The following is a 21,636-nucleotide window of genomic DNA, read 5'->3' as shown; positions in this document are numbered from 1 at the left end:
ATAACCCGTGAACCGTAAACTTGTTTAAGCCCTTAACCCATGATATTTTTAAACTAAATTAATAATGAAAAGATTTGGTTCAAATCTTTTTAATGATTAACAATTATATTTGTTTCCAATTTTAGGGGAATTCAAATCTTTTAAGAAAATATTAAAACTTCTAAGTTATCCAAGATTTGAATAAATATATCCCTAAATAATCATTTTAATCTAAATTTTGAACCAACTAGATATGAGCGCATGTTCGGGATTCTCATTGTTCAGGGATCAGGGGTATATGTATATCAAAACTCTTGTAATAACACTTAAAATGGGGTGTTGATGAATGTATCTCCTCTAAGGGCGACATGGGCGTATCCGGGTAGCTCGGGTTCATATGGAGAACACATGCATCGATCCCTCGGCTGGAGATTCGTGTATGTTGACGAAATCAATGATTGGCTAGGATTGTTGAATAAAAGTGATTCGAGGTATACTGTCGTTAATGAATCGGGTTCAATCAAGTTACAATGAAATGGCTTCTTTTGATTGGTTGTCAATTGTCATGTGTGGGTCGTGTAGAGTGAAGCTTAGAAAAACTCGAGGGACTGAAAACGAGAGGTTTAGAAAAAGTAGTTGAAAATAAATAGATAGATATTTTCATCTCATCTCAACGCGTATAATAATAATAATAATAATAATAATAATAATAATAATAATAATAATAATAATATTAATTTATTTATTTGTTGTTGTTCGTGGACTCACCAAACGAAACGCTTGGATTCGATTCCGCCTTGTTCGAATTTCATAATCTGGATCTTTCCTTTCGTAAGCAATTCCTTTCAATCGCATCAATCATCCTGCAAATTACCAGCAAGCGTTGTTGATCCAATCGATTTATAATCCAAAATTAGGGTTCATCAGATCCGTTTCAGTTCAACAACACATTTGGTTAAGGTTAAGATTAAGAAATGGAGAATTGTAAGAAGTACGGCGTTCCCTTCTACGGAGCTTCGTTCGTACCTCGCAACGTAATCGGATTATTATTATCATCGTCTGAGAAAGAAGCAAAGGTTGAAGAAGATGATCAACAAGTTGTTGCTGGTGATAAACCTAATTACGTCATTTTCTCTGGTGGTGGTGGTGAAGGTAGAAGTGGAATCCCTAATGCTCTTGTAATCTCCCTCTTTGATCCGGCTTCCGATTCGCTTTCCGATCAGCCTGTAAGCTCCTGTTTTCCCTAATCTATGCATTTGATGATATTATACACAAGTTTTCATATATTGATTACATTTTAGGGAGATTTGAGCTAATAAAGCTACATTTTAGGATAATTAACTTGGATTTTATTAATGTATATGCATTTCAATGTTTGAAGTGGATCGCTTTTTCATGTTCATCGATTTACAAACAAACAAATGTACGAGTAAAATCTCACTCGTAGCAAGCTCAGACCTTAGCTTCATTAACTTATATAAAGTATAGCGTAAAGAATAGTAGCAACAAACCACTGATAGCGCAAAATGGTGACAACACTGTAGTAGTAACCTTGCTTTTGAAAACCACGAGACGGTAAGAGTCCCAAGCCAAGGCGCAGTTAGTTTACATAATCTTTTTTATATTACTCATATGTTTTTAGCACCGATACCCTTATTTAGCTATAAATAAGCTTTATATATGGTTTATTATGGAAATGACTAATATGTACAACATCCTGATGCATAAAACATTAAAACCTTCCCAAGAAGCGTGCCTCACGAGTGCACTTCGTGCTGCTTTTTGTTTGCGTTTTGCGCCTCAAGTGTGATTTTTGTACACCTTGTGCCTCACCGAGCTAGAAGCGACATCTCGGTCGCGCTTTTTAAACCCTAGGTGTAACATATAAAAGAGCGGAGAGACATGGATATGGTAGCCCAAATCCCCTTGAAAGTTCCTATGTGGTCTATTGGTCCCTAGCAAATCTATACACCAATATTACGCTCAGGCAAAACCCTATTGATCAATTTATGAGTCCTTGTAACAGGTAAGTAAGTTTGGGACTGATGATGATCTTCCCTATAGAATGGCTGTTCATCCTGGTGGTGAAGGTGTAATATGCTCCTTGCCAAAGAGTTGCAGGTAGCCATATAAATTGATATCAAGCTACACTTACAAGTTTATAATATTTGTTTACTGATGTAATTAGTAGCTTAATTTGATGATATACAGTAACCTTTCAATCTCTTGGTGTGTAGATGGTTTGAATGGGAAACAACTAAGATTGAAAACAAGTTGACTTTAACTCTAAAGCAGTCTGAAAAAGTTCTTTATGATTTGGAACATATTGGACAGCAGTTAGCCGTTACTTTTAATCATGATGGTTCGTTGCTCGCCCTAGGCAGTGAGGTAGGTTTATATTAGTTCGACTTTTAGATAATAATTATATGGTTTTAAGTTTTAACTACCGAGTTATGGTGCAGTACAGGATGGGAAATTGAGGGCGTTTAAATGGCCTACAATGGAATCACTTGTTGATGTACCCGATGCTCATACCTCCATCAAGAATCTTGATTTCAGGTTCAATGATTGCTGAATTAGTGAATTCATAATCTTATAAAAAAGTCAGTTATATGAAGTCAGAGTTTGTTAATATGTATGTTGCAGTCCTGATGGGAAGTTTCTTGTATCTGTGGGAAGTGGTGGCCCTGGTAGAGTTTGGGATCTCTCATCATCAACACTTAAAGCTTCTTTACCTAAAGAAAATGTAAAATGTTTAGAATTTTATGCGCTTTAATAATATTCTGGTGTATAACTAACCTGTTTTATATGTCCTTTTCAGGATGAGGTTTTTGGATTTTGTAGGTTTTCACAAAACCTTGTGAATGATCAAGTTCTATATATCACTGCAATGCGAGGTGAATCTCTACTCTTGTTAGTTATTGTTAAATATAATTATTATATTATTAGTATTGCATAATCAGGGCTTGTTTTTCAACTTGGATAGACCGAGGAGGAAGTATTGTTAAGTGGAACACGACAACATGGAAGCGAATTAGCTCAAAGCATATCGTGCGGGACCCAATTTCTGCGTTTGATGTATCAGATGATGGGAAGTTTCTTGCCATGTAAGTCTTAATTATTTAACATCTATTTTTTGTATTTGTTGTAGATTAGTAACTTTTTATTCATTTTTGATAGTGGTACAATACAAGGAGACATTTATATATTGAATGCTAGTATGAAGGTGCATACTGTAGTGAAAAAGGCGCATTTGGGCCTTGTAACAGCACTAGCATTCTCACGTGATTCAAGGTTCATTTTCTTTTTCAATTTGATTTTGTCAGTTAGAGCTTGCTTTTGTTTTCTATATAATATGTTGATGAAGGTTTTTGTTTTAATTCAGAGCTTTGGTATCTGCTTCTTTGGATTCAAGTGCAAGGGTGACGCAAATTAAAGAAACCAAGAAAAGCGGTACATTTCTTTTCGTCTTCTTTGACTCTGTTTGACCCGATTAGTTAATTTCAAATGCTATTTTTATCCTTTTTACCCTTCCCTATTCTCCTATTAACCAATGATTCTGTTTTGTTTATAATTACACCTTTTTTTGTTGTTGCAGGGTTGAACATATGGATCATATTGTTTATCATGTTACTTGCAGCAGTTTTGTATTATGCCAAAACAGAAGGTTTGCTCCTCTAAAACATCCAAAAAATTTGCTCCAAAGTTTTAAATCAGGATTCCTCACTTTTGTACCCTTACAATGAACTTAACTGTTGAGTTTTGACTGCTTATATTATGTAATATCACTTTGCATTGTAATTGCATAGATTGTGGAATTTTTATTCATAGATGTGATGGGAACTCTTTATTAAGCTATATATGACTATCTTGTTAGGCTTCTTTTCTAGTAATTTTTTCAAGTAAAGTATTGGTGTGAGTCAGGATAACCTTTTTTAGGGTCTTCTTTGTGTGTATGTATTTTAGAGAGTCAGTAACTATCTTAAGTAAAGAATTGCACAGATCGTATAAAGACATATGCATATTACTTTGACTAGGATATATAAGGTGGTTTTGTAACTGCTTAATTAACTATATTTCTCTCCCATTGTACGTATCGAGCACTACCTCAAATGCCTATGTGCTTTTTGACTTAAAGTTTGTTCTGTATTTAGGAAGCTCGAATGAGAACCATTAAATGATCAAGAACCAAAAGCTTCATAGTTTAGCCTTAGGAATACATTTCATTGAATGATTAAAATCGTTCTTCTCTCTCTTCCACTTCATGAATTGTGATTGTTTACGTCTTTGGTCCGTTCCATGGTAGAAGTCTAACAGAGGGCTGCTGTAGTTCCTATACTTTTAGTGGTTTACATTTGAACTCATCACGTTTAGTGAACACTGGTTTTGAAATGTAGTGGAGTTGCCATGAATTAGACGAGTTAGGAAGAATAAACAAGGTGTATTTGTTCAGAGACTCTAGTGAAACACAATGGGCATATGCAGCAAGCATATGTAGACACTGAGTGTGACTGTAGTAATGTAGTATTAGTAATTACAGAATAGATGAGAGGGAGTGTGCCTATGGTATTAGTAATTACAGAATAGATGGGACATGGCAAATGAACGTAGAACAATGCCCACATAGTAAAAAATAGTTAACTGAAGTACTGAACTAACATCTAAATTAATGAAAATGTTAATTTAACAACCTGTAATCTAAAGAATGTATAACTAGTAGGTTGCTGCGCATTGCCGCAGGATTTTATGTGTGCATGATGCTTTTTATTCCTTTTGTTTTTTCTAAAAGAAACAATACCCCAGTAATCTGGCAGTAAATATTGATAAATTTAAGAAGCAAATTAATCCAACGAAAAGAAAATAGATGGACAAATTAAGTGTTAGTTCTCCAATAACAGCTCACCTATACCCGCGTTGCGTAAGGGATGAGCTCGGTACCGAATCGGTTCCGATCCCGAATTTCCCAAAAAATTGTTACCGGATCGGTACTGGTACTATAGACAAAAATTCGGTTAATACCGATACCAGTATTGATCCCGAATTTTTCAATCTGATTTTTTTGGAAACATAGTACTAGTATTGAAATGCATATTTCAGTATAGGTACGGTACCGGTTTTGTACCAGTACCTGGTACCCTATGCTCTTCTGTATGCTACGTGACGTGATGTCTGGTGTTGCATCTAATCCAACCTATGCAAGACCACAGTTATTATTGTGCATGACAAAATTTATGTCATTATTAGATATTAAGGTATAGAGAGTTGCACGCGCAATTTCCGACTTAAATAAGAGTGACTTGGCCAAAATAATGAAATTTAAGGAAGGTTAAAAAATTTTTAAAACTAAAATAAACTAACCTCTAATATAATATAGCAGCTGTTCTTGTGGTGACACGACTGCTAAGTGACAGTCGGTCGACTGCTAAGTGAGAGTCGGTGGTATGGTTTACCGAGGAAACGTTCAAGCCAAACTCTGAAGCCACCGTGGGCCCTGCTAATACAGCATAGTCTAGCCAGAGTGAGGTAACGAGATTCCTCCAAATCTGAGAAGTGCAGTAGCCTATACAAGAAAGTCAACGTTCTACAATTTATAATAACTTATTAATATAGATCGAATAGAGTGAATTGAATGTAGAGGTAGTGATTAAAAGACCATTTTACCTTTTTAAAAAGTTGTAATTATTTAAAGTAAATGCATAAAATATTGTACCATGTGAATAAAAGTTGGTACACTCTTAAAATCAAACAACTCTTAATATGAACCTCTCAAATGTTTTAAAAATATAGTACAGATAGGGGTGTGCATGGGTCGGTTTGAGGCGGTTTTTGGCCAAACCCATAACCATAACCAATATGTCGGTTAATAGAAAGTAATAACCATAACCGATCCGTTATGACGGTTTCGGTTAATTGGTTTTGATGGTTGTTGCGGGTTGGTTATGGGTCGGTTAACCGTGACCGAGAAAAATATAATTAGACCTAAAATAGGTACCAAATATTAAAAAAAATACACAATCAAATAAAATATATAATCCATAATGAACAAGAACAAAAGAACGATGAACAACAACGAAATCTATGGTGATATCAAGTGAACATACCGTCTTCAACCGTTTATTGTGAAAAGGTAGCTGCCTAGAACGTATGATTGTGACAACTGAATAATCGTTGAACTGAATTGGGAATTAGAATATGTCTTTTATTTTATTTTATTTTAACTTCAGTTATGGAATATATGTATCTAATTGATATACTGAACAACTTGAACAACTGAAAGGTACTTTGAACGGAAATTTGAAATGAAGATTATGAAAGATTTGGAATTAATTCGGTAAACACTAACAACCAATATTATTAATATTATTGGCCTAAATCTAAAAAAGGTATAGAGTTAGCTATTTTATTTTAGTTTATTTTTTGAACGACAATAGATATAAAAATATAGGTTAAGATTTATATAACTAGAGAGTTAATCCAACTTGCACTAATTCCAATTTCTAAATCCATGTTTCTCGATTAACAGTCGTATAAATGGGGCGGTTCGGTTATGACGGGTTTGAAATGATCTTTAACCAAAACCGACCCAAATTTGGCGGTTTTTGAAAACTCATTAAACCGACCCAATGGATATGTCGGTTATCGGTTAAAATCGGTTCGATTATGGTGGTTATGGTTCGGTTAACTGTTATGGCGGTTAATTTGCTCACCCCTAAATACAGATTAGATTAACATTAATCGTAATCAATGTGATTAAAAAAGTCAATTTGGTTAGGGCCGAACTGATATTATTGGCGGGCCTATAAAAGGAAAATGTTATAGGCTTAAGTAGAGGTGCACAAAAAACCGAACTCGAAAAAGAAAACCCGGGTTTTTAATACCCGAACCCGACCCTACCTGTAGGGTACGGATAGGGTATGACTTTCAATGTTGAAACCTGAACCCGATCTAAACCCGATAATACCTGAAACCCGGTTTAAGTTATATCAGAACCGGGTTTTTTGCATACCTGGATATTCATGTTTGTGCGTATATGACTGTGTGGATGCCTATATATCTACAGCTGTTCTCCAACGGATCTTTATCGGAACACATATATATGCCTATATATCTACAGCTATCTTTATCGGAACACATATATCGGAACACTTGTTTAGAGCAACACCTTTTGATATACCAAAACAATTGAAAAAACATAAAATATATGTTTTTATATCATTGTTTAGTTGTTTATATATGTCTGAATGAACTTTGTATGCAAAAAAAATGGAGTAAGGATAAAAAAGACAAAGCAGGCCCGCTGACAGAAAAAAAGTTGTAGAAAAAAGGTTTTTCTAATACCGGGAAATAGGACATTCAAAACCTAGAAAACAGGTTTTTTCAAATACCTGGGTATTGATGACCCGGTTCAATACCCGGCCTGGACCGGTGCATGGGGTATGGTTTTTCAAGCCAATACCCGGACCCGGACCCGACTCGGTTATTGCTTGGGGCATGCCATAATACAAGATACTTGACCTAATCCATACCTATTTGAAGTTATCAATAACATTTTGATCGGCCCTTGATTTGTCAAGACATGTGCAGGTTGTTTTCGAGACTTTCAAACAACCCCAGAAGCTTCCGGACCAACCCATAAAACTATAGAACCCGAGATCAACGATACCAATTTGGACAAGACATGGCAATATGTATTGTAATAAATGCATATACTAAAATGTAATAACTAACATACATAGTGCAATTATCAATGCATCCACTGAAGTAAAATCGGTAATGCATGAATTTTAATTTCAATTTATTTCTACCAATTCTTTTGTAAGTAAAACTTTTATATACTACATTACTCTTAAATAAGTCTTTAATGTTATTGTATATAAAGTGATCATCTAAAAATGTCTTTTTTAATAAAATTTAATTCATTACAATTATAATGGTACGTCTAAACTCGTTGAATGGTGGAAACTAACGAACGCATGATGTTGTCATCCAAAATACATGTGTGCCTACACAGTACACACACATACCTATTGTGTGTACTTATTCTTCGATTAATTAGCTAACTTAATTTCAGTTACTTGTTTCATTTTAAGCTTAAATCTATAACTTACGATATTTCAGAAAGTAATTAATTTGATAATCATAAAGCGAATATAAAATACTTTCAAGACAGAGCAGTAAGTGTCTATCGACTGTACTTTATATTCGAACACAACCCTCTAAATTAAATCATATGCATCACAAATTTATTGTTTAATGTTGCTTAATTCTTTTAATGCTTTTATTGCACATGCATGGTATTTAAAGATACGTGCATGCAACCGTATTATCGGATGTCTTTTAAATGCTTGTTTGCCTACTAACTTCAAATTTATATTATATTCTTCATCAAACTCTAAAATAGAGATGATTAGGTCGGATTAACTCGAATTTTGTAGAACACTTTAGGTTAAATTGACTTAGGACGAAAGGATTAGGCATGATTTGATAGATCTAAACCTCTTCGAGGACATGGTTGAAGATAGGAATTCTTGGAGAAGTAGAATTTAAGTTAAGGATTTTTAGAAATAAACGATTACCCTAGAGCTTCTATTTTCCTTTTTTGTCACACACCATAATGATATTTTCTTTACATATATTATTATTATTAATGTTTATATTTTTTTTGCAAGGCAGTGATATATTAAAAGGGCAAGTAACCTCCGGTTAGAAGCTGGAGGACTGCCAAAAGTACAACAAAATGGAACAAAACAACATATAAGTAAAATTCAATTCATTAAACTAGAAAGAGGAGACTCTATCCAAACTCTCCAAGCTATCTCTTTGTGCATCGAGCGAGACTTAATCCAACCAAACATGTTAGTTTTAATCTCCTCCAAAACTATACCAGTGGAGATAGTCATGTTTTTGAAAATCTTCACATTCCTTTGCTTCCAAATGTACCAAATCGTTGAATAAATAATCGCCAAAAGAATCATCTTCTCGTTAAAAGAAGACGGATGTGAACCAACCTCGAGCAGGTGGTCGAACGAATCAAGACCAGTCAGGTCCCACCCACACCACATAGAGGCTGCCCTCCACACCTGTTTCGCCCGAACACAATCGAAAAAAACATGAATTGACGATTCATGCGATAACGAACACCCCAAGCAACCTGGAGAGATCGAAGACAAACCTCTAGCGATTAGATTAACCGCCACCGGAATTCTGTTTAGTAAAACTCTCCAAATGAAACAGTTTATTTTGATTGGAATCCATCCTTCCCAAGTAATCGGAATAACCCGGTCGATCCCATAAACGTTTGCAGCTATAACTCGTCTCAAGGCTTGAACCGAGAACTTCTCTGAAGCATCGCCACCCCATCTCCAAGTGTCATCCTTACCAAAATGAAACAAGTATAATGACACCATTTCTGTTAAGTCTTCAATATCCAAGCGAGCTTCAACCGGAAGAGAAGAAGTAGACCAAGCCCACTCTAATTGAATTGCCCCTGATCCAAACAACTTAACCCTATCACACACAAGACAATTTTTTTTCACTTCATGCTTAAACAAAACAGGGAACAAATCTTTAAGCTTGAATCTACCCAACCAAACGTCTAACCAAAATCTAGTTTTGTTACCAACACCCACTTGTCTTATAAACGACCCAGCCAAGTCAATACCCAAAGAAGCGAAGCTTTTACCGATTTTATAGATCTTCTGCCAAGTACCACAAATCGAGTTCCTAGTCATCTTACCATCCACATATCGAGTAGACGCGTGAATCGCGTTAATACCTTTAACCCACAACGAATCACTTTCAACGCGCCATCTCAACCACCATTTAGCGAGTAAAGCTAAGTTCATCAATTTTAGACAACCAACACCCAGACCCCATAACTCTTAGGTTTGACCACAGTCTCCCACGCCACCCAATTTATTTTCTTTTTATCCGGCGTACCACCCCACAAAAAATTCCTCCTAATTTTTTCAAGCTCGTCAACCACTTTTAATGGAGCTTGAAACATAGAAAAAAAGTAAAGAGGCAAGCTACTTAGAACAGATTTGACTAAGGTAAGTCTCCCCCCAAATGACAAAGTGCTAGTATTCCACCCGTTTAGTCTTTTCTTCACCTGATCAATCACCGGAGACCAATGTTTTGATAATCCCATATTTGCTCCCACCGGCAGACCGAGGAAGTTCACCGGGAGAGAGCCCGCTTCACAATGAATTATGGAAGCCATAGAAGCGATTTCCGAATCCGAGACCCGGACACCAAACACCTTGCTTTTAGAGAAATTAACCTTAAGCCCAGATGCGAGATGAAAGCATCTTAATAACCTAGCCAAGTTCACCATACTAGTCGTATTCCACTCTCCAAAAAACATCACGCCATCCGCATACATGACGTGTGAAATGACAGGGCCATTATTAGGTAAACGAATCCCGCTGAACAAATTGTCATCTATGGCTGATTTCATAATTACGTTTAGACCCTCCATTGCGATTATGAAAAGAAAGGGAGCTAAAGGATCTCCTTGTTTGACACCTCTTTTAAAGTCAAATTCCATAGTAGGTGACCCATTAACTAAAACCGAAACCCGACCAGAGGTAAGACTTGACCACACCCAGAATCTCCATTTGTATCCGAAGCCTAAACTACCCAACACAGAATCAAGATACGACCAGTTAACCGAATCAAAGGCTTTATCGAAGTCCACCTTAAACAACATGCACTTTTTCTTAGCACTATTAGCCCATGAAATTACTTCATTGACGAGTAAATGACCATCTAAAATGTTCCTACCTTTTATGTAGGCTGATTGCACATCCTCAACGAGCAGAGAAATAACCTTTTTCAGCCTGATAGCCAGAAGCTTAGAAATTACCTTAGACATACATCCAATTAAATTAATAGGTCGATAGTCTCTAAATGCCATCGGATCTTTCTTTTTTGGTATAAGAGAGATGAACGCCGAGTTACAACCTTTCTCCAAGTAACCGAATTTTTCAAAATCCTTAACGAACTCAAAAAAATCGTTACCCAATACTTCCCAAAAAGTCTTTATAAACTTGAAAGTGAATCCGTCCGGACCCGGCGATTTATCATTCCCACATTCCCACGCCGCGTTTTTCACCTCCGACATGGAAAAAGGTCTTTCTAACCATGTATTGTCCGAATCCGACAACCTCTTAAAATTGGAATTCACCAACTGTGGTCTCTCAACAGGTGATTCCTCAAATTTCATGGCAAAAAAGTTGAAAAAACCATCCTTAACTAAGTCATAATCAGTCTCCCATTTACCATTAATTGAAATGCCATTAATAGTAGACCTTTTAATATTTCCATTAACGACCCCGTGAAAGAACTCACTGTTCTCGTCCCCCTCCACATCCCACCGAACCTTGGCCTTTTGACGAAGGTCCAAGTTCTTTTTCATCTTTAAATCTAGGATATTCTTTTTACAGTTTGCACGAGTCTCTCTGTCAATAACTGAAATGCCAGCCACTTCAGCCCTAACTTCGATCTCGTCAATTAATCGAGACAGCCGAAGCTATTCTACCTCAGCGACTTCTATACATCTGCCTCTCCAAGCTTTAATATCAGTTTTCAATTGCTTAAGCTTCCACATCAAATTCAACTCCTTGGATCTTTTACATTTAACACCTGCCCAAGATCTCTTAATTACATCCGAAAGATCTGAGCAACATAGCCACGAGTTGAAGAACTTAAATGGAGTGGGACCATAACGCCTCTTAGAAGCCGAGAAAACTAACGGGCAGTGATCTGAAATATCTCTAGGTAACGCGGTAATCGACGCCGTTGGCCAATTTCCAGCAAAATTTTTACAAACCAAAAAATCGATCAATCTTACTCATATGAGACCCATCATCACTCATCCAAGTGAATCTACGTCCACCCATCTTATATCTAAAAGCCCTGCGTCTTGAATAAACATGTTAAAAGCACCCATATCGAAATCACAGCCAGAGACCGGTAATCTATCTTCTTTAACCCGCGTTTCATTGAAATCTCCCATGAAGACCCACCATCCAGGAACCCCCGACATCAAAATTAGGAGGTCCAACCAAAGATTTTTTCTATCCACAGCAGACTTAGGAGCATACACATTGACAAAATTAATTTGAACGTCAATTCCAACCCGCTTACCTGAAAGGAGAATGAAATTTGATTGACTAACTTCCTGCAAAGGGTGTAACACGATGGATCCTAAATGCAAAAAAGACCACCGGATCTACCACAAGCACCAACCGCCACCGACTCGAACTGAGAGTTCCACAATAACTTATCCAATGGGATTTCATCTTTATTCACCAACTGAGTTTCTTGTCCACAAAACAAATTGATATTGTTAGATCTCCTTAAATTCTGAATCCATTCCAGCTTATCTGTACCCCTCGGACCCGAACCCCTACAATTTAAAGACAATAGATTCATAAAGAAACAGGTCGAACACCTTCTCCGACAATCGAATCCCTAATCAAACGATCCTTTCCTTGTAGATTAAAACCAACTGAAATCCCCACTCTCATAGTACTATTAACCTCATCCCCAATAGAATCTTTGGAACCATTAAAAGAAGCCTCAGACGATACAAATTTGGAGCTTGATGATACTGATCTAGCTCTCCTAATTATCGAATCCCTTAATATATGTATGCCTCTCTGAAGAGGTAGGTCCCAGCAGAGCCCAGTTGGATCCGCAAGACTCACCTCAAAGAGGGACGTCTGCGCAGTTGAACCCGCAAGACTCACCTTCAACAGGGACGTCTGCGCAAAGGCTAAACTCGCAAGACTCACCTTGAAGAGACTTCTGCGCAGAAACCAACTGGATCCGCAGGACCCACCATGCTCAGAGACGTGACGTCCTTACGCGCAGTACGCAAGCTGTTCCCGCAGGAAAAGCCTCCCAATGGTCGACGTACTCCGCCTGTTCCCGCAGCAACGGATACTAGCCATCAGGGAAGGCTACCCGCGCAGCAAGGCTACACGCACAAGGCACTTAACTCTTAAATAATTCAGTAATGTCACCTGAAGAAGGAGTGAGCAAGCCGGGAACACTCCCGCACAAAGCCGGGAACACTCCCGCACAAATGAGCCAGTCCGTACGATACTGGAAGATCTTTTGTACTGTACCTGACGAGGTATGGACAAAAGATCTGACCAAAGATACGACAGCTCACTGACAACAGTATGACGAGCAGCACGCTCTTGTACTGTATGTCACTATCAGCCGCTGCCTACTCACCAACCTGTCGGAGGACGTGCATAGCCTGCGGTTGGTGGAACAGGAATAGTACACAGCCGGCCTGGTCACTATCAGCCGCTGCCTACCCACCAACCACCAGCATGGCACGTGCGTAGCCCACAGTTGGCAGAACAGGAATACTATTCAGCCGGCTGTACCTGCTTGGAAACCTACCTTCGGCTATAAATACTCCAACACCTTGGAATGGTATGGACACATTACATTACCTTATCACATCTTATCTTTTCTAGCAATCTCTTAATATACACTTATATTCAAGAGCAATCTAGTCTGATTCTCACGCCGGAGGGTGGTCACAAGAAGGTACCCCCCCCCCTTCTCAGTGACGAGCTCACGGTGTCTGTTTTGCAGGTCATCAGAAGAACCATCTTTGCCGGACCTAACCCCTCGTGGGAAACATCTATTTAACCCCCAGATTATCCGTAATCTGCCCGGGGTCAATTAGTGTTTCTTCATTGGCGCCATCCGTGCATAAAAGCTAGAACTAATTCATTCAGTTTTTTCAAACTTCTGGAAAGATGGTTAACGTTACTCAGGTCCCCAGGCCAGGGAGTAACCAAGAAACCCCGGTAACCACAACCCCAGCTACTGGGGGGAACACCGGCGAATACACACATTTTACGAACACTACCCCGGTTACCCAAGCCGGGGCAAGTGCAGTAAACAATCCTCCCCTGGGATTCATTGATACCCAGGTGGAAAGACAACAGACAAGGCCCCCCCGCCAAACACTTGAACAAGTTAAAGCGTGGGCGGAAAAACGTTAAAGGGAATTCCAAGCTGAGTTGGATGAACGCTTACGTTCACTCCAACAGGCTGACGAATTCGGAAGCACTCGACAACAGCTCAACATGAGCAATGAGTGCGAGTACTTGGACGATGATTCGGAGGAATCCTACACCGACGTAAACCCTCGCCATAGGGCGAAAGGGAAGCGTAAGGACACGGACTTCCAACCGAGAAGGAATTTGGGAGAAACTTTCAAACCAAAAAACGCGGGTAGAAACCCACGTGACTTCTCCAAAGCTTTTAGACCAACTGTTGCAAATGCGGGAACGTCCAAGTTTGCAAGGGACATTGCGGAATCAATCGCCCCGAAGAGTGCCAAGCAGATGCCCAACATCGGCACTTATGATGGTATATCCGACCCAGACGAACATTTGAACAGATTCATAGCGGGGGCAACCGTTAGCAATTGGACGGAATCCACGTGGTGTTATATGTTCCAGATGACGCTAGTTGGAGCGGCTAGAGCGTGGTTTGACTGTCTACCGGTCCACCACATCTATGATTTGGCAGACTTCCAACAGAAGTTTAGCCAACACTTCAGTCAACAAAGAAAGTATACTGAAGGGCAATGGACAATCCTCAATTGCATTCGAGAGGAAGATGAATCTTTGCTAGACTTCATCACTCGCTTCAACTCAAAGAAGCTAAGTCTGGGTAATATTAGCGAAGATCTTATTCGCGCTGCTTTCATCCAGGGCACAAAAGACCCAGAGCTCATCCGCACCTTAACGGGTAAAGATGGCATGCCATCCACATGGGATGCCATCATGACAGCAGCTAAACGCTTCGCGGAAACGGAAAAGCAATTGGGTAGAGATCTTCCTCAGAGCACAAACCTCTACACCCAGAAAACAAGAGAAAACAATGTCCTTATCGCCCGACTAAACAAAAAGAGGAAGCTAGGCATTTGGCAGTCAAGGGTAAACTTTGACACCTCATCCGGCTCGCACCCTCGGTTAGGCGGAAAGGATATCATGCCGTCGTCAAACCGGAACTCCAGATGGACGCCACTCACCAAAAGCGTCACCGAGATATTCGACACCGAGAGACTCCCATGGCCAAAGGCTCCAATAATCCGAGAGCGTCACAACGCTGATCAGAGCAAATTCTGTGACTTCCACGGGACAAGAGGCCACAACACCGAGGAATGCGTAGACTTGGACATCGTCGAAGCATTTGTCAGAGATGGGACGCTCACGCACCTCGTGGCGCAATGAACGCTGAGCAGGCTAATGCGTGTAGAACCCCAGTTGGGGAAAACACGAATAAAACTGCAGCTTCAATGTCGGAGACTACATACTGCGTAAACAACGAGATTCCGAACCAAGTGCATATCGGCTCGAAAGGCTCGATGACACTCCCAAGAACATGGAAGGGAGCTCAATTACACAGTCTGCATGTAGATCAATTCCAAACTTGTAAAAAGAAAAGGGCCAGAGCCACTTCTAATGGAAATGATTCTCCATATCACATTGACGCTGATGGTCTTACATTTATACCTAATGAACTTTCCACACTGATATGCCGGTCTTCACCGCATACATAAGTGAGAAAACAAGTCGTTGCGTGTGGAAGGCGGCAAAACCCGCATAAACACAAAAAACGGCAAACCTTCACGCAGGTCAGTCATAGGTAAAGTTTGATCATCCTACTAAATGAAAGTGCCGGTCCTAACCGCACAAATCATGATAGAGGACACCGAACTAACCTATTGACAACCGCGCGTCGAACGAATAATTTATTCAAAACACTGATATGCCGGTTTTCACCGCATAAATAAGTGTGAAGAAATCGTTGCGTGTGGAAGGCGGCAAAACCCGCATAAACACAAAAAACGGCAAACCTTCATGCAGGTCAGTCATAGGTGAAGTTCAGTCATCCCACTAAATGAAAGTGCCGGGCCTAACCGCACAAATCATGATAGAGGAAACTGAACTTTAACCTATTGACAACCGCGCGTCGAACGGTTAACTTATTCAGAACACTTAGAAAATATCTTCAAGGAAAAAATGAGGAAAACCTCCACGCAGGTCAGATATAGGTAAAGTTTAGCCATCCTACTAAGTGCAAGTGACGGTCTTACCCGCATAATCACGAAAGAGGAAGCAAAACTTTAACCTATTATCTGCCACGTTGATAGGTTAACTTATTCAAAGTGCTTAAGAAATTGCTAAGTTAAACTAAAGTATGCACAAGCGAATCATATATTGTTTATGCGGCAAAACAAGTGCCAAATTAAACTATAATATGCATGAGCAAGTCGTATAACGTTTATAAAGCAAGAGTGACGGTCCTACCCGCACAAATGATTTACATTTCATAAAAATTCAACTATTACAAGAATGGCCGGGTATCTACCCGCCTACAAGAGTGTAAATCTATACAAAAACATAAACCTATCCTAACAGTGGAAAGGGATCTAAAGGTTCAAGCTTCAGGACCACTTCCTCCAAACCCACTTGTACCCGCACCATCACTTGGCTGTGGCGGTTCAAGGAAGGTCTTGAGAATGGTTAACCCATCATCAGCAGCAGCAACTTCGTTCACCTTCTCCACCACTGGATGCGGGAAGACAGCATACTGGTTCACTGCTTGGTCATAAGCAGCTTCAGTATCCACATCATATAAAGGGAAGTTGGAAGGCGGGATGCCCTTCTCAACGAACCCTAGACCAAGCAGGAAGCCAGCCTTTTCCCCATCCTCATGAGAAGCGTTGAGGGCTGCGCTCATGGCATCGTCATATGATGTGTCCGTGAAGACCCGATGCACAACCTACAAAACAAAAATACAAGTATCAAAACCTTTTCTAAGTATAAAGAAAAGCGTGAAGACATTATGAAGATAAGCTTACCTGCGACAACGCTTCTCGTAGAAGCCATTCCTTGGTAACCAGAGCCTCCTAGAGGGCAGCTTGAGCTTGGTTACGGGCGCGTTCGGCTTCACTTTTGTTAAGGTTGGCAAGCAACACTTCCTTAGCAGCAGCCTCTTCAACGCCCTTTAGCTTACGCTCAGTATGGTCAAGCATACCCCTCTGGTCCAAGATTTCTTGAAGCTTCTTGGCGTCTTCCATGGCCAAGGCGTCATGAGCCTGCTGGAGCCTCTCTAATTTGGCTTTGAGCTCCTCATTCTCGGTGCGTAGAGGCTCAGCAACAGCTTCAGCCCTGGTGGCCCTCTCAGTTGCGTTCCGAGCGGTTTCCTTAGCCAACCTAAGCTGTTCGTTAACAGCTTGGGCAGCCTTGGAACGGGCCTCGAGACGGGCCTGAATTTCAACCTCAAGGGCCTTGAAGGCCTTCTCCTTCTCCGCAGCAACGGCGGAGAGCCTCCTGTTCTCCTCCCGGACAGCCCGCGCCTGAGCTACTTCTTGGATACGAGCTGCTTTTAACTTGTCGTTTTCACGATAAAGCAGCTCGACGCGCGGCTGCATCCGGGCAAGGAGAATTCGAAGCTCGTTTGTCAGCCTACCCTCCTGGTAGCTTGACATAGCTTCTCCCAGTGCACCACTGGGGGCGGCGTGCCGCGCCCACTCGACGCAGTCCACAGCCGTCCGAAGAGTGGTTCCCCGGCGGATGTTCCATCACGGAACAAACACCTCATTCGAATCCGACACTGCAAAAACAAAAAGCAGTTAGGAAAAGATGATAAAAAAAAACATAACAGGCCAAAATAACCCTACGCACCTGTAGGGTCGACGACAGGCCTGTAGCCGCCAAACCCATCACCCGAACCTAACGGATATCCATCCAAGAGGTCAGGCAGATGGGAAGGAGGCAGAGATTGGCTAGACGCCCCAACCCCAAACATACCTGCTGAACCGGCCGGGGGCGAGGTGGTCGCCGGTGCCGGAGGCGCGGTTGAAGCCGCCGTCGTAGGAACCAACAGAGGTGAACTCACCGGAGGTGAACTCACAACCGTGGTCGCCGCTGCGGAAGAGCCCGCAGAAATACTCACCGCCGGCTCAGTGAAGGAATCAGTGAATATGGCACTGACAGCCGGCGGAGACGACGTCACAGTTTGAACAGTTGCCTCAACCGAGTGAGCAACTGAACCAACACGTGAAGCAGGCGCAGCCGCCTGGGTCATCGCCTCGGGTAGGTTGACCAAACCTACCGTCATGGGTCCAGAAGTGCTCCTCCCCGCTCCACTCTGGAATGCGGTTGCATCCACGCCTGCATGAAGACAACATATTTAAATATAATGGCGGAAATATATGAAGTTAAAGTTAAAGTTTACACTTACGAGTCCTCTTGAGTTGAAGGTGCGAATAGGCGGGGACGAACCCGATGGAGCCGGCCTCTTCACGCCGGTCACCGTCGTTGTACCAGGCTGCCCGGAGGTGACAGCTGTCTCAACCTCCGGAACAGTGGTCTCATCACCACCAGGGTTCCCCGCCACCTCTTCACTCTCGGTCTCCGACTCTGACCGATTCCCCTGATCGGCAGTGGAGGCAACCTTCGCCTTGCCCTTCCCGCCGGCAGCCTTCTTCTTCCTCGCCAAGAAAGGACCATCTGCGGATTCCTCATCAGAAGATGACAAAATTAGAGGAATTCCCGCAGAGGTTTGAGCATTGAGAGGGCGAGGGTCAAAAAGTTCTTTACCTGGTCGCCTGGCGCTCAGGATCTCGTGGCCTGGCGGGTAGACCTCCACGAACCGATCCGCCGTTTGCTCAAGGATGGGCAACTCGTTCTCATCTAGAGCACGAGTACCCATCCGAGCGGGACCATCACTCTCCCGCGGCTGCAGGAGAGACTGCAAGTCGTTTCCCTCTGAAAACAAAAAGAAAAAACGGTTAGAACAAAAACCCTAAATTAACGGATAATATGAAGCATACCGTAAGGGACAGAGTTCAAACCGTATTCGAGGACGATGGGAATCTGTGACGCCTCCTTCCACACCCGGCTCATCCCGAGCATCACCATCCCGGACTCCGCAAAGCGGTAAACCGGAAACTGGATCCGGGAAACCTTGGAGAACCATTCCGCCTCCTGGTAGTTGGAGGCGTGAAGGTTCGGGAGAGCTCTCCCGTTCTTGAACGTCATCGCTATGGGGACGACGCGAGCGGAGATATAGAAGAACTCCCGCTTCCAAGATCGAAGACTGCGCTCGGTAGCGCAGATCTTCAAACCCTTGATCCGATTGACCAAGGTATACCACCCCTGAATGCACCTCCAGGAATAGAAGGTCATCAGGCGGTCAACATGGGGCTCCACACCCAGAATGAGACACACCCACTCTAAATGGCGGATCTTGGCGATCGCCATTGGGTGTACCTCAGTCAGATGCACACCGTGTCTCTCCAGAACACGGTATACAAACTTCGTCAATGGGAACCTGAGATTCCCATAGACGAAGAATGCAGCGTACACCCCTATCTTGCCCTTGGGGGCATCGTACACCGTCTGATGAGGTGCAGGAAACTCAGGCTCGAAAGTCTCGAGCATGAACTTCCTGACGACGTACTGATAAATATCGACCGGAAGAGCACACTGGCACTCGCCAGCAGTACTCTTGTCATCCTTGTCCGACGTGGACGACGGATTCTCGAGGTATACATCGGACTCCTCGACAGTAACCTCAGGATCATGAGAAGACATGTTTGGGATGTAAACAAGAACGATTTCAGGAGAATGCTCGACAGAAAAGTTAGAGTATTCGCCGGAAATCGTTTAGAAGAAGAAGAGAGGTGAAACTGTGAGTTGAGATGCAACCTCTCCTCCCTTTATATACTCATCGAAATGAATGCGATGAATTTAATGCGGAAGAGAGAGGAAAACGCTGGTGCAATGAAACTATGACACGTGGAAAAAGCAAGCTGGCAACAGCTGTTGACAAGACGCGTGCCGTAAACTTCGCGGCCACGCGCCCAAAAACTCGCGCCCACGCGCCTGAAAAAGCTTCTGGAATGACCATATACTGTCACGTCGTCATAACTTCCTGCACGTCCTGACACTGTCAGAAGAAACCGTCGGACGACGTTTCAACAGTTTGGACTGTTCTTATCCTTTCACCAACTCTTCGAATTTCAAAAAGATTCAAAAAGATTCAAAAGTAAGCGGGACTATACCCCTTACCTTGGCAACCAAGTAACTATAAGACAGATGCGAGTACAGTGTTAAGGCAAAACCCTTCACATACTTAGCACCTGCAGGGAATTGAAGCCAAGAATACCTCGGCGACCAAGTAACTATAAGACGGGTACGGGTACAGTGTCAAGGCAAAACCCTTCACATACTTAGCACCCGCAGGGAATTGAAGCCAGGAATACCTTGGAAGTAAAGTAACTATAAGATGAGTGCGGGTACAGTGTCAAGGCGAAACCCTTCACATACCTAGCACTCCGCAGGGAATTGAAACCAAGAAGGATCTTCTGGGCCATGCTTGCGGAAACGGGAATAATATCCCCGCATAGCGGGAACGTCGAGAACTAGATTGTTTGAAGCTCCAAGATGGAATTGGTTGTTTTAACATAATTGATCACTATGTTCAAAACTACCAAAACCTCATGGAGAATCTATACAAGTGGAACTCAACACTCCTGACTTGCGAGGAGGTTACAGACCTACCCGCATCATACCCAGAGATCAAGTAGAAAAGTCCGGAATTTCTGCACGTGACATTAGGACTTCCGCGGGAAGAATCCCCATGGAAAACCTTAAAACTAAACCCTTTTCAAAACCCTTTGCTTAAGTCCAAAAGTTCACCTCACTTATTAACAATTCATGAGAAGAACATTGGACTGGGGGGACTTGAAGAGGTAGGTCCCAGCAGAGCCCAGTTGGACCCGCAAGACTCACCTCAAAGAGGGACTTCTGCGCAGTTGAACCCGCAAGACTCACCTTCAACAGGGACGTCTGCGCAAAGGCTAAACTCGCAAGACTCACCTTGAAGAGACGTCTGCGCAGAAACCAACTGGATCCGCAGGACCCACCATGCTCAGAGACGTGACGTCCTTACGCGCAGTACGCAAGCTGTTCCCGCAGGAAAAGCCTCCCAATGGTCGACGTACTCCGCCTGTTCCCGCACAACGGATACTAGCCATCAGGGAAGGCTACCCGCGCAGCAAGGCTACACGCACAAGGCACTTAACTCTTAAATAATTCAGTAATGTCACCTGAAGAAGGAGTGAGCAAGCCGGGAACACTCCCGCACAAATGAGCCAGTCCGTACGATACTGGAAGATCTTTTGTACTGTACCTGACGAGGTATGGACAAAAGATCTGACCAAAGATACGACAGCTCACTGACAACAGTATGACGAGCAGCACGCTCTTGTACTGTATGTCACTATCAGCCGCTGCCTACTCACCAACCTGTCGGAGGACGTGCATAGCCTGCGGTTGGTGGAACAGGAATAGTACACAGCCGGCCTGGTCACTATCAGCCGCTGCCTACCCACCAACCACCAGCATGGCACGTGCGTAGCCCACAGTTGGCAGAACAGGAATACTATTCAGCCGGCTGTACCTGCTTGGAAACCTACATTCGGCTATAAATACTCCAACACCTTGGAATGGTATGGACACATTACATTACCTTATCACATCTTATCTTTTCTAGCAATCTCTTAATATACACTTATATTCAAGAGCAATCTAGTCTGAT

General features: G+C 42.0%; 2 protein-coding genes across 2 annotated transcripts in view; one reads left to right on the top strand and one right to left on the bottom strand.

Moving 5' to 3' along the window:
• LOC143544026 (uncharacterized) overlaps positions 1–21,636 on the bottom strand; it is a 79,200-nt gene that overhangs the window by 28,906 nt on the left and 28,658 nt on the right. The gene's annotated exons all lie outside the window — the stretch shown is intronic.
• Positions 744–3,833, top strand: LOC143544001 (SEC12-like protein 2). The gene is made up of 10 exons (XM_077036188.1): positions 744–1,205; positions 2,006–2,100; positions 2,217–2,367; positions 2,447–2,538; positions 2,626–2,725; positions 2,801–2,876; positions 2,966–3,086; positions 3,160–3,273; positions 3,365–3,432; positions 3,578–3,833. The coding sequence occupies exons 1-10, from the start codon at positions 954–956 to the stop codon at positions 3,658–3,660; spliced, it is 1,152 nt and encodes a 383-aa protein (XP_076892303.1). The 5' UTR covers positions 744–953; the 3' UTR covers positions 3,661–3,833.

Source organism: Bidens hawaiensis, unplaced genomic scaffold (assembly GCF_021521415.1).
Source record: "Bidens hawaiensis isolate Kalapana, Puna unplaced genomic scaffold, B.hawaiensis_p1.1 tig00013425_1, whole genome shotgun sequence".
NCBI lineage: Eukaryota > Viridiplantae > Streptophyta > Magnoliopsida > Asterales > Asteraceae > Bidens > Bidens hawaiensis.
This window is presented reverse-complemented; position numbering and strand designations above follow the sequence as displayed.

What these genes read in the sequence shown, in the direction of transcription:
- LOC143544001 (XM_077036188.1), top strand. Translation starts at nt 954, where the DNA reads ATGGAGAATTGTAAGAAGTACGGCGTTCCCTTCTACGGAGCTTCGTTC. An exon ending in TCCTTGCCAAAGAGTTGCAG is followed by an intron (nt 2,101 to 2,216) that starts GTAGCCATATAA and finishes CTTGGTGTGTAG; the next exon opens with ATGGTTTGAATGGGAAACAA. An exon ending in ATATATCACTGCAATGCGAG is followed by an intron (nt 2,877 to 2,965) that starts GTGAATCTCTAC and finishes CAACTTGGATAG; the next exon opens with ACCGAGGAGGAAGTATTGTT.